This window comes from Syngnathus typhle, linkage group LG11, assembly GCF_033458585.1.
Source record: "Syngnathus typhle isolate RoL2023-S1 ecotype Sweden linkage group LG11, RoL_Styp_1.0, whole genome shotgun sequence".
Classification (NCBI taxonomy): domain Eukaryota; kingdom Metazoa; phylum Chordata; class Actinopteri; order Syngnathiformes; family Syngnathidae; genus Syngnathus; species Syngnathus typhle.
In genome coordinates this window covers 10,422,180-10,446,960 of record NC_083748.1, presented here as the reverse complement: position 1 = coordinate 10,446,960, position 24,781 = coordinate 10,422,180, and the positions used below count along the sequence as shown (strand labels likewise).

The 24,781-nt window shown below is 41.7% G+C and overlaps 1 protein-coding gene across 4 annotated transcripts in view; it reads right to left on the bottom strand.

Moving 5' to 3' along the window:
- The window catches only part of cdh4 (cadherin 4, type 1, R-cadherin (retinal)), a 96,844-nt gene extending 73,361 nt beyond the window's left edge, over positions 1–23,483 (bottom strand). For all 4 annotated transcript variants that reach the window (XM_061292154.1, XM_061292155.1, XM_061292156.1 and 1 more), the window contains exons 1-2: positions 23,207–23,483; positions 21,629–21,740 (exon numbers count right to left, since the gene is read on the bottom strand). In XM_061292154.1, coding sequence (XP_061148138.1) covers positions 21,629–21,740; positions 23,207–23,260 — 166 coding nt within the window. In that variant the 5' untranslated portion in view covers positions 23,261–23,483. The remainder of the gene's footprint in view (positions 1–21,628; positions 21,741–23,206) is intronic.
- Positions 23,484–24,781: the final 1,298 nt, after the last annotated feature.

Genomic DNA, 24,781 nt, shown 5'->3' with positions numbered 1-24,781 from the left:
GAATGTCGTCTCTCTAAGCTTTATTGTAGTACAGTTGCTTGAGCACTTGGCTGCGTCGCCGGATCCCATTCAGCACCACTTTGCTTCGAAAAAGAAAATACAAGTGTTTACTTCAAGGGTCTTCTTGTATGACTCCGATTATAAAAAGGAGCAAAACACATAAAATTGTATAGTTTAAGGCTGTCGTTAGACCTGATAAAGTTCGGAAAGAATAAGATTGGCGAATATTCGCAGTTTGGCCAAATTGTTATTTGACATTGGCAATTCTTTTTGGCTACTCCAGCGTAAATGTAATTTCCATTGCAAGTTCAGTTTATCATTGATGGATGCACATTGATACCAGCGCAAGCTGTTATTATTGTTTGGCACTTTGTCTCAGTGCCTTTGGTCTTTCAAAACATCTCAGAGGCAGTGTTTAACGGAGTTATTTGTTTGGCTATGTCAGAGCATATGCTAAAACTTTTTAAAATATTACCATCAATGTCTGACGTAATCAGCGAATTTCCCAACCCGACGCAAAACCTCCCATCGTAGCCATCAGCATGGCATTTTTATAATCCATTCTTAGCGTCAACGGGGAGGCTCCGAGCAGGCTAGAGCAGGTGATGAGTCTTCGTGCTCCATCTGATTCTCTTTTCATTTTTCTGCTTGCGTGCACTTCACATTTACTGACCTTCCCAGTCCATTCCTTACAGTCTCTGAGCATGCTTTCAGAATGCAGCGGAAGGAAAATCTCTATCTCTAGGTCGGTAAATGCCCCAACGTATAATCTCTTTCTTATTAAATTAATTCTCCCTACCCCTTTAAATGTCATTGCAACTACAGTATATTCCTTCTATTCTCATGTATGTTTTATTCTTACGTATGTTTTTCTTAAAGACAATATACCTAGACGTAGGCAGCCTCTCCAATTTAATCATTTCCCCCTAACACATTTTAAATGTCATAGCACATAAAGTCTTTTTATTTGTAACTGCATAGTTTTGGTTTTAATAGATTCATTGCTCTTATAAATACGTCTATATTGGTTTTGGGGGAGAATATGTTTTCCTTCTGTCCCTGTTGAAGGGCTGGATGTGTCCATTAATGACAATGAGGCACATGGGAAATGAATGGCTTTGTGTCGGCGGGGAGAACGAAGCGGAGCAAAGAAAACCAAGCAGGTCAGATGTGTGAGCACTAGTCGGCTTCCGAGCTGCCCGCCGGCCGACGGTGGGCTGACGTGATCTGCATCTAAAAGGCTCTCGTCCTGTGGCTGGATCGCTACCTCCTCCTTCCCAACAAGCGGCAGGGAGGAAGACTGAGGCTCACAAGCTTCAAGGTCAGATATGAGATCTAGATTGGAATAATAAACATGTTGAAATTGACAACCTCGTCCCTGCCCGCGCGACCATTCAATTACAGATCGGCGGTGTGCTAATTTGATGCTAGATCTAAGTGGCTGATTGAGTTTGAATTGTTGCCGCTTGTGGGATTATGAAACATGACAGGCTTTTTATAAGGTGTAATTAACGCTTTGAATTTAGTGGGGGCATGACAGCTATTAAATTGGTTTCAGATCTCTACGCCGAGACTCTTTTGACTTGTCAACTATGATCAATTAACACATCAAGTGAAACCTTTGACGAGTTCTCTGAAAAAGTGTGACTTTGAAAATGAACATGATGAGCATTTTGACGGAATACATTTACTAATTTATAGGTAAGAAAAGCTGCTCTAGGTTTCATTCTCAATTTTGTTTTTGTTTTGCTAGTACATTTTCTAACGGTAAACGGAATACCGTAATTTTCGGACTATAAATCGCACCGTAGTATAAATCGCACCAGCCATAAAATGCCCAAAAAAGTGAAAAAAAAAACATATATATGTGTATAAGTCGCTCCTGAGTATAAGTCGCCCTCCCACCCAAACTATGAAAAGAAACGCGATTTATAGTCCGAAAATTACGGTAATCTTAAAGGATTAATACAAAAATAAAACTTGTTTAACATACAGTAGGCAGCATGGTGTGGAGTTTGCATGTTCTCCCCCTGCCTGTGTGGGTTCGCTCCCGGTTTGGTCTCAAATTCCAAAAACGTGCATGGTAGGCCGATTGAGCACCTGTGATTGGTTGGCGACCAGTTGGCGGGTGTTCCCGGTTCAGCAAATGAATATCCTTCTGTAGCTGACTCATTAGGTTATTAATCTGACAGCCAAATATTTTCAGGCTTCCTCACTTGACTTTCTTCTGATTTCTGCCTCATTTGGGAGATGTTGTGTTCAACCACTGCATCTCTTGTTCGGTCTAGCGCTGATGTTTTTTTTCCCCCTTCTCTCTCTCTTACATTGTGAGCCCCTGCTGTTTCCATTCGAGTCTAAATGGACAACAGCTACAACATCACCTGGAACAACATTTATGTGCAATCTTCCAAAACACGTACCCATTCCGCCATTTCTGTCAAAGTCAGCAATTGCTTTCAATCCCTTTTTTGGCACACATACTATCAATTTAAGCGTACAATAGCTGGCGAAAAAAAGTAGCAATTAGCAAGCCCATCTCTCCCTGAGGCAAAGGCTTTCATGGGTATTCAGTCCCATCGAACAGATTGTTGTTTTGTTTTCCCAAACAAAAGTCCAAAGAAATTTGGAGAAAAACAGACTTTTGTGACAGCTTGACTAATCCTAGGCTTTAGACGTATATATTGAAGACAGCTAATGGCATGCCCCAAATTGACGCCAACCCCACAGAATGTGTTTGCCCTACTCGGCCTTTATCCTCAGTGAAGAGGAGCCTCCATTTCCTCTCAGGAGGGTTCACGGCTCTGGGGCTGGGGCTTGTCAGAAACGATTACATCCCATGGTCCCCAGAAGGGCCTCCTCTTAATATGATCTGATAAGCATTTCCTTGCATATTAGTAGAGAGACGCGGCGGTCGTACTGCTCCCGCTAGATAATGGAGTGAGCTGGCAAACAGCATTTGTCAGAGACAGCCACTTACCTGATCCGTGCACGACATGCTGAGCAATACTAATAATAGCCTCTCTGCCAGACTAGCAGTTAGCGGGCCACACAACTCTGCGGCTGGCCAATCGATTGTCATTTACGTGCCTTTCAAATCAACAGGGGGTAAAAGATGTAGCGAGGCCACTTCCTGTCGTCTTCAAACACACGAGGGAAAAATTTGCTTTTTTTTTTGTTTAACCAATGATGACACGCAAAACCCGTCATCGGACTATCAAAGAAATTCTGTAAAGATACGAGTTTAATGGCTAATTATTGTTCTTCAGTGGAATTAATGCTAAATATAAATTGTAAATACATAAAAATGGTAACTTCAGAATTTAGTATATATATTAAAATAATTGTACTTTTCCCTTTTGACCAACCCCAACATGAGCTCATCATTTCACCGTAGAAACCCCGCTGAAATGATATGCGATGGCAAGAAAAAGAATGAGAACGAGCGTGAGGCTGAAGGAGTCAGCGAGCTGAAAAGTGAAGAAACAAACAGAAGACACAGTGACTATTTTCCTGTTCATCATCTCCGCTCATGCGGAACACGAGCAATAACGGCGTCCATTTGGCTGGCGAGGGAGCCTGAGCGGGACCTTGTTTCCTTACGGCCGTCGGTTGGCATTAGCCCAGCGCACTTATATCGTTAAATCGCTCATTAGAGGCGGAATAAAATACATAATTTGATTTACAAAGCCAGAATCACTCCCCCAGCAAACAGGTAAGCTGTGCAAATACAATTACATGGCAACAATGACTTCAGGGTGGCGGAACTTATCAGCAATGCCCAATGGCTTTCTTCAAGCATAAATGTGCATTGACATTTACCCAAAGGAGCTAGCAGCAGAACTCCTAACCCTTTTTATTCACCATGTTGTGGGACTTGAGAGAAACCAAAGCCAAAAAATGTTCACAATGAGCTGATTATATTCCGCTTGTGGATAGCAAAATAAATCCAGCTTGTTGTTACACTCGAGGTGAAAACAAAACCAGATGAAAGTGAATTGAGAATTGCAGCCGCGAAAGAGTTAACAGTCTGCTAAAACGAGCGCAAAAGTGACAATAAAAGGGGCACGGGACACACATGGTGGATTCTCTCGACTCACAATACATCAACATTTGGACACAAATGTGCGTGTAAACATGCAAAGTGCAACATCTTTGTGAGGACGTCTCCAACTACCCTCACTCATTTGCACCTGAATGGTTACGCCATGTTCCACAATCCTTTCCAGACAATAGGGGACATTCCAGTCCAAGCGACAACGCCGTCCCAAATTAAAACGCTGGGAAACGTTATTCTCTCCGCCGCAAGAATGCAGACACGCAACCCAATAAAGCCTTTTGTACCTGTGCTCCATCCTGGTCCTGTGGGGCATTTTCATCCCCTCTGTGTAAGCAAAACTGACATCCTTTATAAAAGATTTATGAGGCAAAGATGCAAACGATGGAGCGTGAACTCTCTTGGGTACGGCATCTTCCATCTGTGAAGGATCACCTGTTCTTAGGCAGGCTAAAGTGCTTGTTCACCACTAGTGCTAACAGGCGTCTGGAAGCAGGTGGGGGATGCAGGCGGAACTGTGGATCACTTGCTACCAGCAGACAGAAAATCCCAGCACGTCGACTTCCTGTGTGGATTTTACACGTTCTCTCTATTTTTCCATCACTCACTCCAGGCCTTATGGCTTCTTCGCCAAAACATGCATGGTAGGTTAAATGAAAATAATTAATTTTCCACAATAGCTGCGATCGGCTCAAGCTTACCCGTGACCTAAATGCAGACAAGTGTTAAAGAAAATGGATGATGAAGATGAGATTTGACTGCAAGTTGAAATGAGATGTGCAGATACAATATATATATATAAGAATAATGCATGAAAGGAATAAAAAAAAAAAGACCTCCCACTATAAGAGATCATACAAACATTTTCTTATTTGTTTTAACCCATTCACACAGTATTTAGAACATTTGAACACACGTTTTAAAGTATTTCTCAGGATATGGTCTCTTGTGCATTCTGATTAATATCGTGTTTGTAAATATTGTTAACATGTCCGCATACACTTTGTTCTTTTTTCTTTGAATCATTCATCTTGTTATCCAGATAACTGAATAGTGAAGCACAGTGCCTTTGACTGAGTAGTGCTCCTGGAGAGCGACATTCATCCAAGGCTCCCAAAGGGGAGGGGTGGGGGCGACAAAATGCCAGGCTTTGTTTGTTGCTTGCCTCATCCCACAGCTTCGCTACTCGCCAATTCTCTCTATTGACCTTCTGGGCCATCTTGCCACACCTCCTCATAAGTATGGAACACAAACGTAGCCTCATTCAAAGTGGGCTCACACTTGTTACTTTTATCAAATCTTCTATTCATCCCTTGCACGAACTTGATACTCCTCGTCTCGAGCGTCCCCCACAAGGTGGCTGCGAGTTTAAACTGTGACCAGTCCCCGACATCATCTTGCTACAAAATAGAGACGGCATTTTGTTAGATGCCTGCTTTAAGAACACATCAGAGCTCGATTGAAGTCATAAACGGAACAAGAAATGGAAGGCAACTGTTTACATATTGCATTTGATCCTATTGTGCGGTTAGATGTTATTTTGTTTTCAAAAAGACTTGCCAAATAAAGTAGACAGCATAAATAAATAAATAAACAGGCGGGGGAACAAATGAACAACCAAATAAATAAATATCCCAAAAAGACATTTTGGAAAGAGTGAAATGGTGCAGATTCAGTTCCATCTCCGTTTAACGTTTAGCCCCTCTGCCTACGTTTTGCGCTAACCTCGGTGTCCCTTTTGCCGAAGCAGCTCGCTCTACCTGACACGAGCAGACAGAAGGCTTACAGCTGAGAGTAATGTTGGGCCAAGTGACGAATGCCCAAGCTAATGAAACATTATCTCGCACCCCATCCCCGCTGATTCCACAGCAGTCCTTTTTTCCTCCTCTATTCTTTTCGTGCCATTCTGCCAAATTACTGCGTCACTATCCATCAGGGGGCCCTTGAAAAAAAAAAAGGCTGTGGAAATGCAATACAGGTGCAAAAAGATTTACACGAATCACTTGGAAGATCTGATTTCATACGATCATGGCTCTAATCCCATTTCACAACTCTTCTGACTTATCACATATAAACTTTAATCATCTAATTCAAGGCAAAATGTCACTCTTAATGAATGAGCGATGATCAAATGGTAGTAACTGTGTTTCAACGGATGTCAGCCTGGGCTTTTAAAACTGTCCACATGGAAATGTTCATCTTTTACGTATTTGAATTCCTAATCACCTATCACCAGCTGACATGGATTTAATATCACAAATAACATATTAATTTCTACTTGACCTACGTATGTGTGCCCAAGCAATGCACATTCAAAGAGGAAATGACAGAATTGTGATTTCATATTTTCCCATCTGTCTCTTGCTTTGTCCGTGCGGCTGCTTCGGTTTTGTCTCCATCCTTCGTCTCTACTTTCTCTCACGTCGTGTCTGTCTCCAAGATCTATGATGTGAAAAAAGGGGGGTGAGGAAAAAAAAACCCCGAAAAAACACGAGCAACCCAAGCGGCAGACTAAAGGCTTTTATAAGCCATACAAATAGGCTGCAAATCCGATTAGGGCGGAGAAGGGATCCTTTTCTATTGAAAATCCATCTCGTGATAGGGTGGACATTGTATGTACAATGACAGGCAGACATACACTTGTGAAAACGTGCAAGGGTGACAAGCACGGAGAATGGCGCTAATCTACATAAAAGAGGAAGCTTTCTTAATGAAAGCAACAGAGGAAGACGCTGCATTGGATTATTGCACTAAAGAATATTCCAGACGCTTTGTGATCAGCTATTATTATCTGTGAGAATGAAGCAAAAGGGGAATAAGCAACATGAAAGGACTAATGGCGACCAAGAAAATACTATTTACATCAATGAAAACGAAGATGCATCATTTGATTGAAGAAACGTTTGTTTGAAAATCGTTTCTGTTGCATTCAGATCCCTTTTCGTTCGAAATGAAATTAGCAGCATCGTATCAGCACAAACACACAGTTGCATTTTTTTCAAAATGGCTGAGTCCTGCAAGTTGTTCAAACCCCAACTTTCATTTGCAATCAACTTCTGAAATATCCGTCTGTGGTGAGCTTCTGCCGGGACACCGTTAATCGATTTGAATTAAACTAACCACATTCAATCCTAACATTCAGAGCTTCTTCTTAAAATATATCACACGATTTTTGAATATTTTCGGATTCAGTGATTGGATCCCCAAATACAAATAAAATGCAACGACGGATCCATTTGCATACACGACTACACATACAAAAAAAGATCCTCTAATTTCAAAAGTTTTCGCCAAGCAAGTCCCAACTCCGAAAACCGTCGATTTAAATCAGCCTCTGTCAGGTCGTGCAACCTGAGAGTCCCATCGCTGCTCGAAGCTTTTTGGCCACAAGAAGACTCTGTGCCACACGAGCTTTATTTTGCCTGAGATGCTTTCTCTGAATACGGAACGCTCTATTGAATGCCAGCCTGTGTGGGAAAGGAGAAGCAAATTGAAGCCCACTTGCACTGTGCTCCTCATCAGGGAAAAGGCTATTGTTGTGTGTGCACTCCAATTCCCGAGTGACAGGCGGACTCGGCACATCCGTTAATGTGCGGAGCTCGGAGATGGACAAACCACACTGGAATTTTATTACCTTACTTACTCATCCTTTCTGTCTCTCTAACTCTCACTCTTGGCGAGTTGATGAGAGGCGATTCCGTTGCTCCAGCAAATAACCGAGAAAAATAGTACAACTCCAATTCAATTAATGGGTAATGATTTAGTGTTCCATTCACCCTGAAAGAAATTGGCATTCCATTCTCAGAGCAGCCGGGATGTCGTGTTTCCTGAAAGGATAGGACCTAGCTAGAAGGACAAGCGGTTTAATCGCAAAACCAAACTCGTCTGAACAGAAATGAAACCATGCTCGGAATGGTCTAATTGTGACATTTGGTGACATTTGAGAAAGCAATGTTTACACTGGGTGACATTTTTTCTTGAGTTCGGTCCAACAGCTGTTTTTAGCTCATATTTGGGTGCGGAACCGTAAACCTGTCTGATTTTTTCTCATCAAAGCTTTAGAGCTATGGGATCTCTGTTTTCTTAAAACATTTAAATAATTGTATGTAATTGAAACAATAGAATAGTTGCATTTTTGAAAAGTAAAACAGCATAAAACAAAATTATGTACTCAGCGTGCTGGATTCAGCTAATTTGACTTATGTGCTATGGTGTGGAGAAAAGAAAAATGAAAGAAAAGAACTGACTGCATTATTGGATTTAGCCTGCCAATATTATAGTTGATCAGTATAAAACCTAACTGAATAGATGTCTGTGTGATAATTTAGTATGTTAACGGAATATACATGCAGTGCAATTCAAGAAGCCTTTGTGGCAAAAAAAAAGGGTATCGAATTGATACTATCAATCAATGAACAATGGACAACAGCACTGAAGTACGAGAGTTGTGAAAATAAGGAAAAAAGGGACAAGAAGAAAAGCGACACGAAGAAACGTTTTCCCCCAGAATTACCTTATTTTTCTCCTCAGACTTTACTACCCACTATTTTCTGACTGTTCTCGTGACGAATTCACATGAGACATTTGCCTATTATTTGAACATTTGACTTAAACTGGAATTGTGAGTCACTCACCTGCAGTCTAAAACACAACATCAATTGAAGTTGAAATGTTCACAGTTTTGCCTGGGAACATTTCCTGTAAATCAAAAGCCACACAAGAGCGGATGTGAGTGACTGGTGTAAGCAGTAAACCAAACCAGAAATTCCTGTTGGTCGACTTGCTTGATTTGTTTTTTATGCCACAAGTCTAAATGTGACTAGACACATTAGTATTATTTCATTATAGTAAAGATATTTCTCCCAAGGAAATTGTTAATTAAATCGGCTTCTGGCGGGAGGAATGTAATCAAATCCCAAAATAATTGCAGATCCAACAGCCTCCTGAATCCCATTTGACTTCCGATGGCTCATTGTAATCTGAACTCTTTAGTTTATTTGAATTTCCCAATATCATCGGATATCAGTGGCGTTCTTTGTGTAAACTGAAGCAACCTGTGGTGGAATTTGTTTCCCATTTCAAATATGGGCCTATCCAAAAAAGACCAACTTGGGAGCTACGCCATGGAAAAAACTCAAATAGCGCTTCTGTATTCAGGGAGAGATGCTGCATTGACACAATGTTAATAATGAATTCTGTCCTTCATCTCTTTGTGATTTATTCAGCACCATATTGATTCATACAATTGCAGAGGCACTAAGGAGCACACCATGCCTGATATGGACATTGGCAGTGGCCGGCGTAAATGATTAAGCCAGAGCTTCTGCAAAGGACTATGGCATCTATGCTAATTGGATGATGGTGCTTAATCTAAAGAAGTGTAAATTAAAAAGCTTCTACAGCGGTCGCTCACATCCATAGTGGAGGAGCAACCCGAAAATAGTTTCACTTCAGTCAACCCGTACACAAAATACAAATTGAATTCATCGCACTTCCACCACTTAGACACGTCTTGCCTGACATCAGCTTGGGAAAAAAAAAAGTTGGCAAGCGTAAGATGTTTTGCACACATCTTTGTTTTGTTGATTCTTAATTTCCACAAGCCCATCCCAAGATCAATCACTTGGCCAAGCATGATGGAGGAGCCTGTCAGACCCCACTGCTGTGGCCTTGATTCACTAAAACAAAACAGTGGGCGGCTTTACAGAAAGGTTCAAATAAAGAAAGGAAAAAAAACGCGAGGCCATGGCGCAGACGAGAAGGAAGAATAATGAGGGCTGTGAATGTCAAAAAGTACGGAGCGAAGAAAAATGACATCCCGGGACTAAATTGATATAAGGGGCATGCCATGCTTGGTTACTTAATACATGAGCTAAAGTGTTAGGATTTCGAGCTACGACACCAGTTGTGAGCTTGGGTTCTCCCTTCTGACTAAAGTCAGCAAGGCCTCATTATCTGATGTCTTTAAATCTCATGCTGACAGTTTAGCGTTTGCATTTATCCTCCTCGTCGTTCACCACAAAAGATTTAGAAAAGGAAAAGCCACCATGAGGTAGTTAGCAGATAAGATCCATGTGAAACGTCTTTTTAAATCCGGCGTCTTTGTTGTTCTATGTTTTTTCCGTATGCCCTGAAGCACCATGCTGCCTCTTACTGGTTACTCTTAACACCAGCGTAAATCCTTGGCTCATGTAAATCACATGATTGCGGAGACTCATCTCTGAATTTCTCACATATCACAACATCAGAGCATCGCACGAGCGTCAGCAAAAGCAACGCTTCGCTTCTGATGACGATGTCGACTATATAAGCAGAGAACTGCATCGTTCAGCTCAGCTCAGCTTGATGTGATTAAGCAGCATTTTCAATAAAGTGTTCGACAACACTTTTCCGCAACATAACAACCCGAGGAAGCCATTATGCAGCGTTGTCAGCAGTTAACCTTCCAGTTGCACTTCAAAGCAAAATCCAGGGCCGAGCAGCATGGAGGTGAACCCCCCCCATCCTCGCAACAACACACACATACCCCCACACACGCCTCTGGGAGGCCAGCGTAGGACCAAAGCACTGTGCTCAGCACAGTCGCCGGGCTCACACATCAAACAACTTCATTCTATAGCCATAGAGAGCACACGCGAAAAGGATGAGACATGCATCCCATTGGCTTGATTGGTCGGAGAATGTCAGAGGGCTGAGGTGAAAGACCAGCTGGAAGCCGCACAAAAGCCAAAGGAATTTTTCAATCAACTTCTATTACGTGACCGATCTTGCATGGTGTGGGGCATGAACAGAAAGATTCTGTATGTTGAAATATATTTGCGGTAATTGGGACAGGTTGCTACCGTAATTTTCGGACTATAAATCGCACCGGAGTATAAGTCGCACCGGAGTATAAGTCGCACCAGCCATAAAATGCCCAAAAAAGTGAAAGAAAACATATATGTATATAAGTCGCTCCTGAGTATAAGTCGCTCCTGAGTATAAGTTGCCCCGCCACCCAAACTATGAAAAAAAACGCGACTTATAGTCCGAAAATTACGGTAGTTCACTTCCTCAGGATTATGAATATTATTTAGATCATCTTATTTATTGTTGTTTGCATTTAACTTTATAGTCTTTCTCTTAACTTTCCTACAATAATTAGTTTGGAAATTCATAATGTTTTGCCCTTACAGGGTGCATAGCATTGAATTTAAAAAAAAAAAAAGAAGATTTCTAATCTTGTATTCAAAATATGGCTTCAAGATCAAGATATTGACAGGCAGAGCAATATTTGCTGGAAGCATGTTTATGCTGCATATATTTGCATGTTCATTTCAGTCTTATGCCATACTGTTTGTGAATAAATTAATATTCAAATAAAATGATCCCCACGCCAATATTAGCGGAGCCACACTTTTTTCCCATCCTCTATTTAAAATGTGCGAGTGTACAAATAAGTGCTTCAAAGGCCCCCCCCCAATAAATCCAACAAAATCCATCCAATTATAGTTTTGCACATTGGTTCTCAACTCATCACATGGGGGGGGGGGCCCACTTGTTGAAGCTAAGTCACCACCCACTTTTATAGAAATTAAAAACAATTAAGAAAATGTTCTGTGTTCAGATAACTTTTGAAAACATCCGTACATCATATTCCAAGACAATTGGAACCACATAATGCATTCTTACCCTCAACGTCTATACCAATGAAATTTTGTATGTCCGTAAATTTGAAACCCGAGGAGCACCTTCAAATTTTTACTGCCTGTCTTGACAGCCCAAAACAGTTCCATAAACTCACCAGTTGAGAATGGTTGATTTAGGCACACAGAACAGCCTAAAACATTGCCAGTGTATGTCAAATAAACGCTTAAATAGACATGTTTAATTCAAAATTTTCTCAATGTATTTTAATTCCGTAAATAAAATTGAACACGAGTGAACCAGCATTGCTAAAAAAAATACATCTATATATATATACACACACATTTGCCAAGCTAGTGAATGCGAGTGTGAAACAATATACGTGCGCAAATGAGATACAAGCCGTGCCACTTTGTCCTCGTGACAAATAGGTGTGAAATGTTGAAATGGAAGCGTGAAATGTTCAACGGTTAACCTTGCATATCTCTTCATCAGCATGTCTGTCAGCTTTCTATTGACGCTTAATGCGTTATGTGCCATTAATGAACTGAGGCACTGTTTATAAATAATGATGTTTATCATTTGGGTCTCTTATTAAAACTTCAGTGAATTCAGTGTTGTAGTCTCATGAAGTTTAGAATCTAAACTTTAGATAATCTAGTCATGTATAAGACTTTATCATTTCCATCCACTCAATGCTTTGGAATTATACTGTGCACAACAGCTAACACACGCACACACACACACACTGAGGTGAAAGCGTCATTGCACCATCAAGAGTGCCATGTGAACGGATGGAGGCTCGGTTCATCTGCAGTGCGTCAGAGTCTCGCAAGCTGGCAGGTCTCCTATTCTCCACAGCCAACATCGTCTAACACACACACACGCAGACACAGACACACTTGGCATCCAGTCACTCACCAGGACCAGAACAATACCACTTGATAGACCACAATGTCGTCATTTTAAGCAAAGCCAAATCACATTCAGGTGCACCACACAGTCGCCACAAAACAAACGCAGCTAATTGTCCTTTCCAAAGCAATCGCTTCTTGGATGGAATGCAATGTACAATCAAAGTCCATTAGTGTTACAGCAAAAGTCCAGCGGGATGATTCCCAAAGGTGTAGTACTGAGAAATGACTAAAGAAGACAGCATAAAGAAAATCTTCAGCCACGAGAATAAATTATGCATACAAATTTGCCACAGGTTCAAAAAAGTGCTTTGGCAGTTAGGTGGCTCAGGCTGCAGATGAAGTAAATAAATAATCCGCTTTAATAATTCATTAAAATTCATGTTGCTTTCCCTCCAGCCTTGACGGTATTTAGAATGCAGCCTGCAAGGGTTCTGACTTATGTTTGAGGTAAAAAAAAAAAAAATACATATTAAAACCTGAGGAGGAAAACCCAGAGAAGGAAAAAGCATCCTCATAATGATATCCACCACGTTTTAAATATTTTGCAAAAACACTGAAACCGATAGACACTTGTCAACATCTCATCCCCTGATTGCTCCACTTCTCCTTAAAATGAGATATCCAATCTCGAGAGTGTGGAGATAAGTTCAGAAAGAGCTTCGGGCTGCATACGCCAAAGCTGTAAAGAAGCAACACAGACACAGCCAGACTGCAAATTGGAGCTAAAAGTCAGCAGATGAAGACAGCGAGAAGGTAAAAGAGGAAAAGAGTTCATTAAGTCAGCAGCTAACTTCTCTCCTAACAATTTGAATGACAACGGTTCATAAATCGTGTGTGCGACGGTGTGAGTGTGTGTGTGCGCGCGTGAGATGGTACTTAAATGAAGACTCGCGCCCCAAAATCAATCACACCTTTTAAAATGCATTTTACATGATTTTTATTCAAATTTGGCAACGCATTCTGCCTGCTTGTAGTTGGTTGCCGTTCAAACATTCAGAAGCTTCGGCATAATAACGACTCTGGGGGAGGGAGGTGGCAGGCGGTCGGGATTCAAAGAACATTTTCAAAGCAAAATCAAGCGCGCATTAAGTGTATTCATAGGACAAGTTGTGTGGTTATTTTGTATTGTCACCCCATTCGGAAGCAAGCAAAGGCTAAACACTAATTAAGTTATCACACCGAGCCTGGATTTAGCTGTGACGTGGATTTATATTTGATTTCAGGGCCTTGGAGAACATGACAAAGTCTTAATATATAACGAGAATGTTTTTTCCGTCAATGTTGTCATGGTTTGCTTGTCAGCTAATGATGCAAAACCCATCATGATGTCACTAGGCCAGTGATCGGCAACTGGCAGCAGCCCGTAACCACACTGAGGTGCCTCGATTGATTAAAAAAATAAAAAATCCACTGGAGAAGGGTGGATAAGGGGGGCGGGGCAGTGTGGGTGACACATGACCCCAAAACAAACAATTACAGCAACTCCCTTGAAGCAGCTTTCGCTTTGGATCATTAAAGATTACGACGCTTTAAATTATGCTGTAGCATTAAAATATGACGACGCTGAGACACATCCTTTCATTTTGTCTCCCCGTGAACATCAAGAAACTTCACTATCAGTGGACTGATGTCATCAGCGTCATGCTGGGTACACCCTCTTGCATGTCGTGGCCATCAAGGACATGCCACAATCATTCTCGTCTAACGTCGCTGTGATTGTTGAACAGAAATCTCAAGTCTACTCAGTCTTCTGCAAGCCTAAGCACAATTTACGTTACCGTAGAAAGTGCTAACCATTAGCGCAAAATACAAATGTCACTCGCGATGCTATCAGAGAAACCCAGAGATGTTCATGTATTATGCCAACCCTACTTTGTTGAACATGCTGTCGGACGCCAATGGTCTTGCAGCACCGGGTCACACCGCGCTAATGAGCTTGACAGAGTCTCAACGTGACCCGAGCCTCAGGACTAACAGAGTGAGACCATTACCAAAGTCACAGTGATGCATAATAATTGGATGGTTTGATGGAGTCAAAGAAAGAAAAAAAAAAAAAAGCACCTCGGTGAATCGCCAGATGGAATTAGGAAGCCCAGCAGATCTGCATGGATGGTGGGCGGCCCGGCCCGTTGCTCTGCAGAGGAAGCAGTACGCATTCAAGCAAGACATTTACTCTCTATTCTCTAATGGTACCTTTAGAGGGCTGTTCAAAGCTTTATCCTCTGGTTGGAATTCAGATGGCTCCATTTGAAAAGACGAGCGCCTGTTAAGCCGCTAACCTGTGGCTTGCAAATCAAAATGCTACACGTGGGAGCTCAGACGCAAATTGATGCATTGAAAATGCAACCAGCTCTCAATCCTTTTAACAAACGCCCAAGTATTCCATAGCGCTCGCGGAAGGCATATTTCACGAACTGTATGTGCCAATTCCGACTTGTCATTTTGAGCATGAGCCTTGATGCTAAAGTGCTTTACGCAGCGATGAATTTAATGATCAATTTACCCGGGTTGTAAATCTCTCACTGTCATGACTCAATTTAAAAGAGAAACGTTCTCACAGGGAGCGATTTGAAGATCTTGTCTAGTCTGAGACGACAATGTGCCAGATTATTACATGAAAGAACAGTACATTTGGGTTGGGTTGGATACTTCCAACTTATTGCATGTACAAAGAATGAAAAGTTATTTTTCCACGCTTTACTTTGCAGTAGTTGCCATGCCAATCCTTCACATTGAGCGTTTGTCTACCCAGGCTAAATTGCAGTTTATAGCAATCAGATGGCATCTTTTTCCTGGAGGCCATAGTTAGTAAGACGTTCTCTTCTGTCTTACTGCTGTGGTGCGGAACGTAAACACTGTCACGGGGGCACCATCCCCTCCTCCACCTCCGCGTTTCTCTTCTCCAGGAGTTCGCAGAGCTATTATTCTTATCTGAAAAGCTTGCAGGCTACAAAGACGATAGACAAGAGTCGGAGAATGAGAGTGGAAGAGAGGCGCGCCAAGCGACAAAACAAGACAGGAGGGAAAAACTGATTCCTCTGAAGTCAAGATCGATGCTACCGTTGGGTTCCGGCAGCGCGTATTGGAAGCGAAAACAAGGACTCTATTGATTTGTATTTCAATCAAAAATGTAGGTTGTCTCTTTTGCAATTTCCAGGCTTCCTCACAATAGAAAAATAGAAACCACTCTTTTTTTTTTTACACCTATAGGACACTGGGACATTTTTGACATTATAATTATGTTGCACTTGTCGCTATCTTTTTCTTTTCTACAGTCAGAGTAGTGACTTTTTTCATGGTATTCTTCCTTGCTGCATCTCCTGGAGTATCATTTACTGGATTACTGCATCTAACTTGTGCTTCTGCTCAAAAAATATTTCCCCATTCATTCTATGAAGCGCTAAAAGAAATCTTGTTTGCAATGTTTACTGTCTTATTACTTGAATTATAAATGGACGCTTGTTCAAAATCTAGTGCTTGTGTGCCCTCATGTGTCATTCTCTGATACATTCTTCTGCATTGCTCACTAATTAGCTTCAAGATTGACGGCTGGATCATTCTGCCGGTCTATAATCCTTTAAGTTCTCCATTTAGGATAATGTGCTGACATTAAACACAAACAAATCCACAGAATTCATTGCATCGATTTTATTTTTATTATTTTTCATCTTTGAATATCCCAAACTTTTCTCCTGTGAAAACGAATGAGGTGTCAAGTGATCATACCAAAACGATGTACCTGAGACTTTCCACCATTACGTCAGGTCCGATACAAGCTACACAAAAATGTTGTTCACCGAATACTGAATGCATAAGCTCTCTCTCTTGCTCTTTTTTTTTTTATGTCACTTCATCTTCACTAAGCAGTAAACGTTTTATTTTGTGTCGGCCGGCTGCCTTTCGCCTAGACCGTCATAAATACAAATCGACAGCTATGAATGCGCTTTGTTGACAAGCTGTCTGGGGTGACGTTAAATTATTGACACATTATTGCTGGTAAAGTAAACAATTTGTGGTTTACATTCCTATTCTGAATAGGAGAAGCCCTTATTTTTAAATCAATGCAGGTATTGAGAATTTGGGGTCTTGTTTTCGCTTTTCTTTATAGGGTTGAGTCAACTAATAGGCTAATAATTACCAATCCGATAATCCACGAGTAAGCGTCGCAAAAACAGGTCATACAGAAAGGATTGTACGCCAGTGAATAATTTAAGATGACAAAACACCACTTTATCCAGAAAAGCCGATTTATGTTTAGTTGTGTGTAAATCCTATTGTCCAAGGCGGCGGTGAAAACCTTTGGTAATGAACTGGAAGATTACAGGTTCTTTTTAAAGCCAAAAAGGTGACACAGAGGTCTCCGCGTGGGAACGTGATTTGTTTTTATGCCGCAACAAAAAAAAAAAGCCAATATAATCTTAATCAAGGCAACCGATCGTTCGGATGCGCAGATGCAGAGCGCAAATACAAATTGATTTAGGGCTAGCTTGATCAATAGCAAAAAAATAATAATAATGCAGAAAGTATTCACGTGAAATGATACGACTTATCGTTTGTGCCCCTGTGTGATCAAAACAAGCTATATAATTTGTTTCCAAGAAACATGAAAGAAACTCACATTTATCCCATTTAATGAACGATTACGCCTTTAATTTCCTCTTCAACACAGTCTTCATTCCCTTGCCAGTGACTCCAGTTTTGGCAGCATCAGAGCTAGCTAGTCCTTGCCTTTTTCATATAATTGCTTCATGATTTCCCTCACAATCTTTTTGCAGATGCAGGCTGGAGGCTCCATTTACCTCCATTTGAAGGTCACGATTCAGAGGCACTATTGGCTCGCATCTATTTTGGTGGGAAAAGTGCAACAGCAATCAGGTGGCGTTATTAACCCTTTTAAGTTGTCATCTTTTTAGTCTTTTGTGAAGTATATTTACTGAATCTTATATAAGACCCCCGACATGTTTTTTTTTTTGAAAGACAGCTGCTGTGTGAATATCTTGAAGAGCTAAAGGTCAAAATGATACAAATAAGTGCATGAGGTAAAACTTTATAATTCTAAAGAATTCAGCAGGCGCCCACTGGAGGAACTAGTTTGAGATTCACAAGGTTTTCTTCACACAGAAAGACCTTGGTTGATGGACAGCCCCGTGCACAAAAGCGCTACACAAATGTCATGTTTGATGTTGTTGCAGCAGTCCACAGAAGAGGAATTAATTCTATTTCCATACGGCCTTGCTTACCTACGCTAAACTAAAGAGAGCTGGCTCTCAGCTTTGCACAACTTTGATACATAGATTGTCCGGAATAGAAAATGGACCCTCATGAGCACAAGTGGTATAGAAATGCGTTGTTTTCTTTCATCACATAAGCAAACTACGGTATTGCAATTTGTTTTCGCTCACACAGAGAAAGCCACTACACAAGAGAGAGGAATATTGTAGCATAGCTTGGGTGGCTTGCTAGATGCATTTGGCTCCACACGCGTGTCATGAGGCAGAGAGTTGGTTAAAGCCAGGAACACAGTCTGCTTTGCTACCAAGGCTAACAAGAGAAAGAGAAATGATGCAGCTCATCATCGCTACCTGTATTCTATCGCCTCACGACAGACCGCTGGTCCTGGCTGCAGAGATGAAAGACTCTCTGAAGGACAAGAGAGACCTTCAGGAGTCAAAGGCAAAATAGCATCCCGCTTATCACATGCATAGACACATAATCCCTCCAAACCTTCTTTTGCTCACGCACACACACACACATAGAGTTGTTGGGACCAAACATACTTATGGACCGACGGTCTTTTGCTCGCTTTGGAGCCGGACGGCGGGCTGTTGCAAAGCAGATATGGCTCCATGCCAGATTCTCCTTGTATAGTCTAATTGGGGTCACGTAGCGAGTCATTTTGTGAAAGCAACTTCTAGAGACGGCACCAAACAATAGGAAAACCACACTGAAGTGTTTAGCTGTTGGGGTCATGATCCTACTTAAATTTATCTTCTGTACTGTACTGTTCTTTTACCCTGCAAAAGTGGAAGCAGTTAATAATAGTACGGTAAAAAGGCAATAAATCAAAAGCGCTGGGATGAGGCCAGTAAAGAGGGACACCTACTTCATCGCTGCAGATCGAAAGAGCAAATAAAGGGACAGAGCTGATTTCCCACTTCCTACAGTCTTCTAAATCCGTTCTAAAGGCCCACTGGAGTCATGGAGATTTTTGCAAGGAGTTGTCAAGTCATATGCACGCCAGTGATGTCTATACATTACTGTACTGTGACGGGTGCAGTCAACGAATGAGGGTGAGGTAGCCGCTCAAAATAGCCACACGTTTATTCTCATCCACTCACTGCCGGAGCTAGGAGGCGCGGGGTCACTAACCATCCTCTTGTTTTATGGTTTCATTTTAAATCATTTTCAATTGGTGGCAAAAATAGAATTTCCCTCCAAGTTCTACAATATAAAAAAAAACTGAACACCTTCCCTGTTCCATTTCCAAAACACCATACTCGAAAGTTTGTGTAAGAAATGTAAATCAAGTTTTAGTAAGGCATCATGTTGAAAGTGTATTAGAAGGCTTGTGAAGGATACAGAGCTCTGTCAGGTGAAACTTCTGACACTGACAAAGTTCTGGAAGGTGTGTGTGAGTCATTGTGCGTGCGTGCGAGCGAGAGAGAGAGACAGAGAGACAGAGAGACAGAGAGACAGAGAGACAGAGAGACAGAGAGACAGAGAGACAGAGAGACAGAGAGACAGAGAGACAGAGAGAGAGAGAGCAAATTGGTGTTAGGAAGCAAGCAAGAAAAGAGAGAGAGCAAGATAAGGTGTCCGTCCAGCTCTTGGAGGGTGGTGATGGTTTACACAGCGCTGTGAAATCATTGGAATATTTCTTTTCATGGCTTATCTCACCACAGCGGGAATCTGCCCTAACCACAACTCCAATTCAACTTCTTTGTGGGTTGCCTGTGTACCGCCACCTCCTGCTCCCGTCCTGTTCCAGCTCACAGTCAAACGTCTCCATCGCAGCATAAGATGATTTATTCAGAACAACTTAGTGGAAGTGCCGGGATTTTTTTTTTGTTCTTTTCAGTGAATTTAACAAAAAGGTTTTATGGACCTCAAATGCGTATGAATGGCTTTTGAACTTCAACAACAAGTCAAGTAAAATAGCTGAATGGGACATGTTCTCTTCAAACGCTACAGAAAGGGAAAAAAAAAAATAAAGATTTTTGACACAAGATTTTGTTGAATGCTCATTTTGTTCTTGCTTGTACTAAAACTCAAGACTGCTCCATTTTCTTCCAGAGGTTGCCCGAGAACCCTTCGTGGCAACCAAATTTGTATTCTTAATTTTTCATCGTTGTTATGCTCCAACTTTGTCCCCCGCTGCTAAAATGAAGACGTTTTGATGATGTTTACCGTGGGAGAATTTACGGCAGCGTTCATTAAAGATCTCCCAAACACACCGGCGCAATGGATTAAGAAAGGCCCAAGAGTTGCAATACCATTGTGAACCCAAAGCAAATGCACAGCACATGACACATTGTGTTTAATCACACAAGATCACGCCAAGAATGAATGCAGAATAACGCTCAATTAGTCCTACTCAAGAAACATAATGTACTCGTATCCACAGCGCCCACACATGACAAAACAAGTCCCATTTCACCGCAGCGTGAGGCCCCGATGTGACTGGAAACAGAAACCTGGTTCACAGTGTGCCTGCTGGGCCACAACCCTTTGGTCCTTCCCACAAACGCTCACTGCCATTTTCTCCGGGGACACAACAGCCTCGGTCTCTAGCGGTCCCGCAACCTGCTCACAAGCGCCGTAGCGGCCGAAAACCCAACACAGCTGATCCATTTGTTTTCTTGAAAGCTGACAGTTTCAGGTTATACTACGTGCAGTGAAGCCGTGTTAAATAAAGGATTCCTCTCGCTTAGCGTACTAGCATACAGAAGGCAGGGCTTTGGTAAATCGAGCGAGTGTACATTAATCATCGCACGACGACCGACACTGCCGGAGCCAGACGAGTGGACGATTTGGAGGGCGGCATGGTTGCGAGATAGCGGCCGCCATACATCACGGGAATCGCGAATGTATTTGACTTGGGTTCAAAATGTCTGCGGCAATAAAGAGACCTTGGCCCATTTCTAAACAGGCAGAAAGTGTCAGCCCCGAGGCCGCTGTGGTTCTTTCCCTCCCTCCAAAATAACAAAACAAACAGCATAATTCGATTGTTCCAGTGGAAGCTGAAAGACCCTCATGTCAGCTGCTATTGCAATGTGACGAAAAATTCTCTTGGCATTTTTCATTTTAACAAGACAAAAATGGACTGAAAATATTAGCATCACTAGCATCACAACAGCAAAATATCCTTTGACCCAAATGTCACCAACATGACTTCAAACAAAAAGCCCCTCGTGCAAACTTTTACATGAGCCAAAAATAGTGGATGCTTCTTCGGTAGTTTCATACCCTGGCCAAATTTAAAGAAAAAAAAAATGGAAGCATCTCTCAGTTATACGGTCTAGAACTCTTGGCTGCAGCAGAGATGGATTTTTCTATTACAGCAGATTCACCAATACATAGAAGAGGCATGCGGGAGAAAATGCAGCATAATTTCTCATGGCAGGAATGAACCTCACGATGGATGCACAACACTGGCTGCTCTGAACAGAAATGGAGCAAATGAAAACAGAAGTGCATTGCCTGCAAAAACCCAAAAGACATTACTTGGAAAATGTCTCATTACACATTGTAAAATACTCGACTTCTTTCAGGTTTGGACACAAATCGATAAGAAATGACAACGGGCGCACAGGGGAAAAATACATTCTGAACCCATTGTTGCAACTCAGTATCCACACCTTTTAGAGTTTACAATACACAATCACAACTTTCAACATTGCAGCATAACAAACAAAAGTCTCGCACATAGGTTCAACATGTGAAGAAGACCCACACTCAATCAATTTCTATAGGAGGATGATGCAAAGGGAAAAAAAACAAGTCAATAATTGAGATCCAGCAGTAAACGTACCTTTGAGAATGTTCTGGCCGTGCAGCGCAACCCTGGGAACTATCACTGTGTAGAAGTTCTGGGAGAAGCCTGACCTGCACGGAGGTTTTACGGACAGGCCCGTCTTACTCCCCTGTGAAAGAAAATGAACCGTTAAGCATCAGCAAATTATCTTGCAGTTTCAGCGAGTCATTTCATAGTCTTTTTCAGGCTGGTATTATCAAAAACATTGTGTCGTTAGACTACCGTAATTTTCGGACTATAAGTCGCGGTTTTTTTCATAGTTTGGGTGGGGGGGGGGGGTGGCGACTTATACTCAGGAGCGACTTATATACATATATATGGGTTTTTTTTCACTTTTTGGGGCATTTTATGGCTGGTGCGACTTATACTCCGGTGCGACTTATAGTCCGAAAATTACGGTACTCTGCTAAAACTTTGACCCAACCAGGGTGACATTTCCTCCTAAAACATGCAAGTACATGATCTTGAAGATCGTTATCACTATTACAACCTTCATCTTCATTGCCATGTGATGAAAAAGACAAGCGTGGTGCCCAATGCCTCACGGGAGATGCTCATAAGAGAAGGTCAAACATATGTGCACATATGAGACAACAGAGACCCTAATATGAAATTGTATTTCTCAGCTTTCACATTCATGCAAACCAGACAATATATCAAGATAGGCATTTATTTACCATTGTCATTATAATCATGTGTGGAGTTAAACCGAAACTTTTTTCCTAATTGATTCCCAACCACTGGCCTGCAGAATATAGTGTGTTGCAAGAGACCATCAGGTGTGCCACGGGGAATTAACCAATCAAATATGATTTATTATACAAATGAAGTAATATTTTTTCCATGTATCTGTAGAAATAAAATAGTCGGTGACAATATTTGTTTGGTTGTGTGCAGTGAGATTTCTGTAATGTAAAATAGAGCCTTGAATGTTGGGGAAAAAACAGTCTACAAATAATAAACACATTCTCGTTTTATTTTAAGAAATGATGCTGATGGTGTACTGATGCAGTAACTGGCAGATCAAGAAATGCTTAGGCAGTGTCCAAAACGGAGCATTAGACATTGCAATGGATAAGAATGTGCAGGTGTACCTAACAAAGTGGTCGGTGACACGCACTAAGCATTTGGTCTGATTGGCAATAAAAGCGTTGTCACGAGTGATGCTTTGCCCTAGAAATAAACATACGGATATCCAACAACCACGACCGACCTAAAAGTTCAATACTAAATAAGGACACGGCGGTGCGTAAATGTGCGTGGCCCGAGTTGGTGACACCATCAGCCGTAACAGAACAAGGAGCCCATTTAAAAAAAATCCTTTCTGCAGCTCAGCGTTGCCGAAAGACAAGCTAAACGAGAAGAGTTGCCAGTGACTTTTTCACCCTGGTTCGACCACCTATAATAAAATCTTCCCGACAGTAAACCCGCGCGACACTCGGGCTGCTTTTAATTTTTGGCGCATCAGTGGCACTGCGGGATAAAAAAAAAAAAAAGTGCTCGTTCCATGGCTTCTCTCATGCACCGCACCAGTGCAGCACTCCCACAACACATTTAGCAATTAACTCATCTTACCGAGGATGCTGCGGCGAACAAGGTGCACGCCGCGATGACGCAGCCTATGTTCATCTTTGCAGAGTTTTGGGGGGAAATGAGAGTCTTCTGCTTTGCTCAGTAGACCTCGGTAATTTCCCGGATTTTGCCTCTTCCTCTTAGGAGTGCGGCGAGGAAAAATGCGCCTACTTGTCTGGCGCTGGAAGTGCCGCTGACAAGAGAGATGCTGAGCTCTCAGCTCTGGTCACAGAAAGAGCCGCCGCGGGTACCGTTGGAGCAGCCACCGCGTCACTGTAACCCCTCCTACCTCCAACAGGGGAGCAGAACAGAGCAAAGCGCTCACTATGCGCCCCCCTCCAATTCTACCAGATGTCCCGTAACTGAGCTTGGAAAAGAATTGAAGGCACAGTCGTTTTTGTTTGTATCTGCACAGTGAATGCCGAAAGATTCAATCTGTCATGCTGCTGGGTGCATAATGGGGGGTGGGGGGTTAGGGTTAGGGTAAATTAGGGTGCATAGCTCAATAAAGCAGCCAAAATAGTCAACTGTCAATGTGATGAAGTTCTACACCACTGTAAATTACAACCACAAATACGTAACACAAATAAATCAGCTGAGCATCATCTCCTGGTCTTTAAAATCGAATATCATAGAAAGGTTAACTTATTGGAAACCCTTGTTCAGTAGTTCAATTCAAGTTAAATGTATATGCCATCTAACGGACTTTTATTATTATTATTTCTTTGAGGCTAAAACAAAAGAAAGATGTCGATGGACATGGACTGATATGAGAAATTAACAAATGATCAATTAATGCCATTAACTACCTTATTTCTATTGATGTGGGATAATGCCCCTGTCTTGGTGTCTATTTTGTACAGGCATCAAGAATAATGAGACTTTCTATAGTGGGTCAGGTAACAGTTGTTCTACCAGGCCTCCCTTGAAATAATTGCCTGGCAACTGTGTGAACTACGCCTTTAACTGGTCTCACAATTTAATAATGTTGACATTTCCGAAGCCTCTGATCCGTGCCTCGATTTCCATATCTGAGAGGTCATGACAATTTAATCCCATCAAAAGGAATAGGACAGTATTGCAGTGTCAATCACTGAACCAGAGCATTTCCAGTGCATTGAAAAAAATCTACACACCCCATCATGAATAACTCAAAAGACGAGCGATTGCTACTGAAGGAGAGACATTGTATAGAACAAGTCATCCCTCTTCAAATACCAAGGTTTTTTTTTCGTAATATAAAGGAGAGGAACCAAGATAAACACACAACTTTCACATTTAAAGTGCATTTGATAAAGTTGTTCTTGTAGTTTCTTTTGAGTCTTTTGTTTTTCTTTCGAGCAGAAGTCTGAAGGTTTATGGTAATGCTGAATAGTATTTGGAACTGTTCAGAATTCATCTGCCAGGTTGCAGCTACAGAAAAACAGCCTCAAAGCATGAGCCTTGTCTTTGTAAAATATCCATGTGTTCATTTTGTTTTCTGGCTCTAAAGTCAATAGACAATATGAATACTGAAGATAAATATTAATTGCGGACGATGGGGGTAAGAGTGTATTTCGTATTTTCACTGTATGGAAT